This window comes from Halyomorpha halys, unplaced genomic scaffold (genome assembly GCF_000696795.3).
Source record: "Halyomorpha halys isolate HHAL.00 unplaced genomic scaffold, Hhal_1.1 Scaffold604.1, whole genome shotgun sequence".
NCBI classification, from domain to species: domain Eukaryota; kingdom Metazoa; phylum Arthropoda; class Insecta; order Hemiptera; family Pentatomidae; genus Halyomorpha; species Halyomorpha halys.
The window spans coordinates 180,654-186,130 of NW_027105224.1; the positions used below are offsets into that span (position 1 = coordinate 180,654).

The 5,477-nt window shown below is 34.9% G+C and overlaps 1 protein-coding gene across 1 annotated transcript in view; it reads left to right on the forward strand.

Annotated features, from left to right (window-relative positions):
• Positions 1-363: 363 nt before the first annotated feature.
• LOC106684716 (anoctamin-1) overlaps positions 364-5,477 on the forward strand; it is a gene marked incomplete in the record, with an annotated part of 26,002 nt that continues 20,888 nt past the window's right edge. Inside the window, 5 exon segments of the mRNA XM_067049466.1 lie at positions 364-808; positions 1,262-1,497; positions 2,153-2,257; positions 4,774-4,926; positions 5,044-5,121. Of these exon segments, the coding sequence (XP_066905567.1) occupies positions 1,351-1,497; positions 2,153-2,257; positions 4,774-4,926; positions 5,044-5,121 (483 nt within the window).

Consider the following 5,477-nt stretch of genomic DNA (forward strand, 5'->3'; position numbering starts at 1 on the left):
TTTTCTTGTTTGTTAGATATGCCACTATTTAAGCAAAGCAGCGTTATGAGTCTATACAACTTAGGGAGCAGTTTATTTCAGTGTCCTTTCTTGTGAAGAGTCTCTTCAATCTTCAAACTCTTTGTAAAGTATCTCCTATTCAGTTAGTAATAGATTTGCAAAAGCCTCTCCTCAATCAGAGGATACTATTCTTCAGAATCGTCATGCCTATGGCATCAAGTCCTTTGATAATGACGTGCAAGTCCGTGGTGCAATCTTACTTACCTCTTTATTGTTTTTGGGCGACTTATCTCTGAGGTATGTCACCTTCATAAAGTTGTTGATGGAAAACTAGAAGAGCCAGTCCATCGTGATGACGATAGTTTCAACGGCATGATGTGAAAGTCAGATTCATGACAAATAAGGCTACTATCGAACTATCTATTCCCTATTCAAATCAGAATGTGATGTTTGGTACCAGTGATCGAAAGGGATAAGGTTGTTTGGTGAAAGAAGTATGTCCAGGTCATTGTCCCGATGGCTGGATCTAGATACTCAGCTAGTATACGAAAGTCATTGAAATGACGTTGAGTTCTTCTTGGAAATTGACGAAGCGATCTTCATGAGGATACCAAAACTTTCCCACGGCAAAGAAAGAAAGTCTGTGTAATTATAGGTATCTGTTTAAATAGAACAATCCTACTTTGTGTTCTTTGGTCATGTGTAGGAAGGTTTCAAGTTTCAAATTAGCTTTCTGAGTTGCTACTCAGTATTTTGAGTCACAGTCTATGGTTGTACTCCTTTGGGATTACTTTTACTAAATGATTAGGTATCCTATACTATAATTATTCATTTTCTTTATATCAGTAGTATTTACCTCTTGTTATCATTTTATTTTTATTGTGTATTTGTTTTTAACGGAACAGTTATCTGGTTATCACTAAGTTCAGTTGAATGGCAGTTTTTATGAAATATTATGTAAACCTCATTATGAAAATTTAATAATTAAAGAAATGTTATTTCTTGTGAAATAGAATTCAATATCTGTTAAATTACAACAGGTACTGATGTAATATGAAAATTATAGTATTCCCAAAAATTGTTTAATCAAATTTTAAGACATTTTAGTGTTTAACATAGTTGTATGATTTACAATTAATCATTCTTGTAATCTTAATAAACCAAAATTAAATCATTTTAAGTGTTTTACAGTTGTAAGCTGATAGCATTTTGACATACACTTGACTTTTTTGTTATTAAAACTGCTTTTATATGAATCCAGGGATGATGTATGATAGTGATGGTGCTACTTAAATATTTTTCTGTTGTGCCTTGTCTTCTATATTTAAAATTATAAGAGAATTCTTGCAAATGGAGATAAATAGCAGTCCAACCAGAGAGAAGATGAATTCCAATTCAGTAACTGTAGAAAGTGTGTATAATGCAGCTGAAGGTACTGTAACATCAATCATTTCTGAAGGGCAAGATTTGAGACTGAAATCTTCTTATCCTGCAAGAGTAAATATTAAAATTTAAATATTTTAGTTAGTATTTTCATTTATAAGTATACATTAATTTTTCTTATGCTATATTCCTTGAAAAAATACTTAGTTCCCAAACTCTTGTTTAGTCTTAAATGAAGTATTTAATAATAATTTAATCTTTTCCTCTTTATATCACTGAGTTTCATATGGTATTTTCTGAATTTTTTATATTGACAGACGGGAGCTTTTATTTACATGTTTGATAATTTAACATTTTTATTTTCGAATTGAGTGGAACCTCAATATAACAAATTTCAATTTGTTACAACGATTCTCAAAATACTCAAATGAATAGCAATGTCACGAAACTAAAAATTGATATTTATATTATGAGCTCAATTATATTCTTGCACAAATATAAGTATTCAGCGCATTTACATTATTTCTAACAAGGTTTGATAAGCTTTTTAAGTACGTATTAATATTACAAATAAAAATCATTTTTTCAGGATTTGGGTTTTTTAATGTTTTTTACTGCCTGAAAATCTGTTCTCTAGTTTAATGATATAACAGCTAATTTAAAAAAATATTCTTTAACCTTGATGTGATAATTTGTTTAATATATGTTCATTTATATTTGTCTTTAATTTGTTAAAAATAAATAATGTTTCTTATTTAATTTTATTTAGGGAAAAACTACATTTCATGATGGAACACGTACTGTAGACTTCATTTTGGTTTGGGATACTGAGTATTCTTCTTGTATGGAGGCTGAATCTTTACAAAAACGAAAAGTAAGATATTTTCCTTTTATGAATTAAATCACATTATCATTTCAAATATTTGGAGTGTCAGGATAAGGGGTAACTATTATGAGTTCGAGAGAAAAATTGAAAGAGGATGTCTGCATGATTCGGTACAGAGGACCAGCTCTGTGGAAGCTAGTATTCGATGAGTTGCTGGGGGAACTAGAGGACAAGGGGTTCGTTGACGACCTGGCAGTCATTGTGGCCAAGAACAGTAGAGCCAGACTAAAGACAGAAGCAGAGAGATGTGCCAGTCTCATAGGAGAGTGGTGCGTGAAGAGGAAGTTCTCTATGGCAGCAGCCAAGACTCAGGCCATAATCATAATAGGCTCCACGGACAGGGCTCATCATATTACTCTGGATATCCAAGGAGAGAGGGTTAGACCAGGTGAGGAGGTGACATATCATGGTGTGAGGTTAAGGAGAAGATTTGATTCTATTTTTCACATGGTGTATCTAAAGGACATGGTGACCCTGTCACTCAATGAATTAAGCACGACAGGGGTTGCATTTTGAGGCCTCAGGTACCCTGCAACGATGATCATATATAAAGGTGTGATCTTGGGTATTCTGAGGTACGTATCCCCTGCGTAGAGAGGTGGCTGGCGACCATACAGAGATTGGCTCTGCTGTGGGTCACTAAGACATGCAGAATGGTGTAATATGAGGCGGTGCAAGTGCTGGCCGGAGCGATGCCCCTGGATCTTATTCTCAGGGGGGATGTCCTTAAATATGAAGTAAAGAGCCAGGGACTGAAAGCGCTACCGGAGGAACTCTGAGAGGGGATCAGTGAGGCTCCAAACTTATGGAGAAAATGCTGCAGGAGGACTCAATAGAGGAGTGGAATGAACAGTGGGTAACAAGCCAGAAGGGCGCTACTTTGAGAAAATTCTTCCCCACTGTACTTTCTAGATTGAAGGCTAAGTGGGTCCCCCCAGACTATAGAGATCCTAACAGGACATGGGGGGGGGTTCCGGGAAAGCTGCATAGCTTTGGAAAGAACATCGACCCCTAGTGCCCCACGTGCAGAGTTCTTGAAACAGCATAACACGTAGTAGTATATTACTCCACCATGAAAGGACAACAAGCCAAGCTTTCGAGAAAGACTGGGATATTTGCCCTCATCATGTCGGACTTCCCCTGTTTGATGGAAAAAGAGAATTATCCCTTCTTCAGGGAGTCCATTTATTGGTGAAAGGAGGTGGTGGGCCCCACTCTTTTCACAATGGGAAGGGCTTGACCACCCAACAACGGTAAGCCACCAGAAGAAAAGGAAGCTGACCCAGACTGAGACCAGGAGGGCTGTACCAGGCTGGCAACTGCAGGAGGCACCCGGACGGATGCAGTGGAAAAGGCAGCCCCATCAGTAAGGCGCTCAACATGCTGGTCTGCACCACAGTTAAAATTGTTCCCAATAATAACTAAAAGGACATAAGAACTCCCCTAACATTATTATTGTAATAATACTTTTGTAAAATAAAAATTATTGATTTTTGGGAGCAGTGGCATGCGCAAATCCCAATGTACTACACCACTGCTGCCACACCCCATATGCCAGAAATGGCAAGGGAGGGGGGTAAAAAGAAAAAGCTCTGTATACCTAGAACAGTATTGGGGACAACCCACTTGTATGAGTAGATGATTTTATGAGGGTATAGAGCTACTCCAGAAACTCTTTGTCCTCTTTGCAATCTAAAGGAGTTACCTTATTCTGGATTGAATTCTGACTTGCTTCTGCCTTTATATTTGTCAAGCCGTAATCCGGACAGAGACTGACCTGAAAGCCGGGGATGAGGGATGTCTCCAAGTTAATAAATTTTGAGGGAATTGAAAATAACTACAACATGGAGAACCTCATCTTTTCTCTATCTATCTATCCTGCCTCTTCATTGTCCCCTGCTCATGTTGGGAAATGATCGGTACCTTACTGTTTGAGGCATTAACAGACAGATGAGGACATCAAAAACATACTGAGGAGACTATAGTGTTGTTTTCATGTTCCGCTTTCCGAAAGCTGTTAGTGCTATTTGTGTTTTACAATTTTTATGAATTACATCAATAAATGTGGTGAATAAGTGTGGCCTTATGGTGTGTTCTATTACTTGACTCCTCTGTCAGTAAATAAAGGAGCGGACTCTGTGCCACTGCCTCATACCATTGATTCAATTAACTCCTATTGAATTCTTATAGTACAATTGTATTGCACTAATGAGATCTATAAAAGATAAAAAAAATGTCAATAATTTGTTTTTTACTTTTAATAATTTAGATCTAACTAAAGAGGTCCTTAGTTTTGCACATTATTATTATACTTAGAGAAATTGCTCCAAAATAAATAAAATATTCTTATTAAATTCTGATTTGGAAATGCTGGAAGTGGAAAAAAAAAAAAAAAGATAAATTGTTTTGTTTTATTAATATTTGTAATAAAATTTATTTAATCAACAATAAAGTTAAATTTTATATTTAAAAAATATATATTAGTACATTTTTACTGCCCTTAGGTCTTTGAAGACAATCTGAAGATGGAAGGTTTAGAGCTTGAATACGAACCAGTATCTGTTGGAAGCACCCTGAATTTTATCAAAATTAATGCTCCAATTGAGGTTTTGAGGAGATATAGTGAAATTTTAAAACTAAGATTACCTATGAAGAAGGTAATTTGAATTTTTGTTAGTGTATAAACAGACTTATTCATTCAGAACTAATTGAATTTTTGTTAGTGTATAAACAGACTTATTCATTCAGAACTAATCATTATTTTTATTATTTAGGAATTGTGTGTAGTTCATGATCACTCTTCAAAAACCTCACTTTTAGAGTCAAATTATTATAGGGAAGACAAATATGATGTGAGTTTAGCAATCTAGATGCATTTAATTTGACATCTTTTTATTTTGTTCATCATCCATTAACAATTGTGTACATATCTTGTTTTTAACAGTTTCTAAAATTTGTTACAACTTCTTAATCTTAGATATTTTAACATATTGATATCTCTTGAAATTTCACCTGTAGAACTAATATGATAGTTATACTTTTAACAAAAGTAATTGGTTACAAATATCTAATAAATATTTGACTGTAATTTAGTAACATATATAACATTTGAATCCATTATTCATATATGACAATCCCAATCTAGCCATCAGCCGTTCCGGGGACATAGGAATAATTAATGAAGGGCAGATATATCTGAGTGTTTACT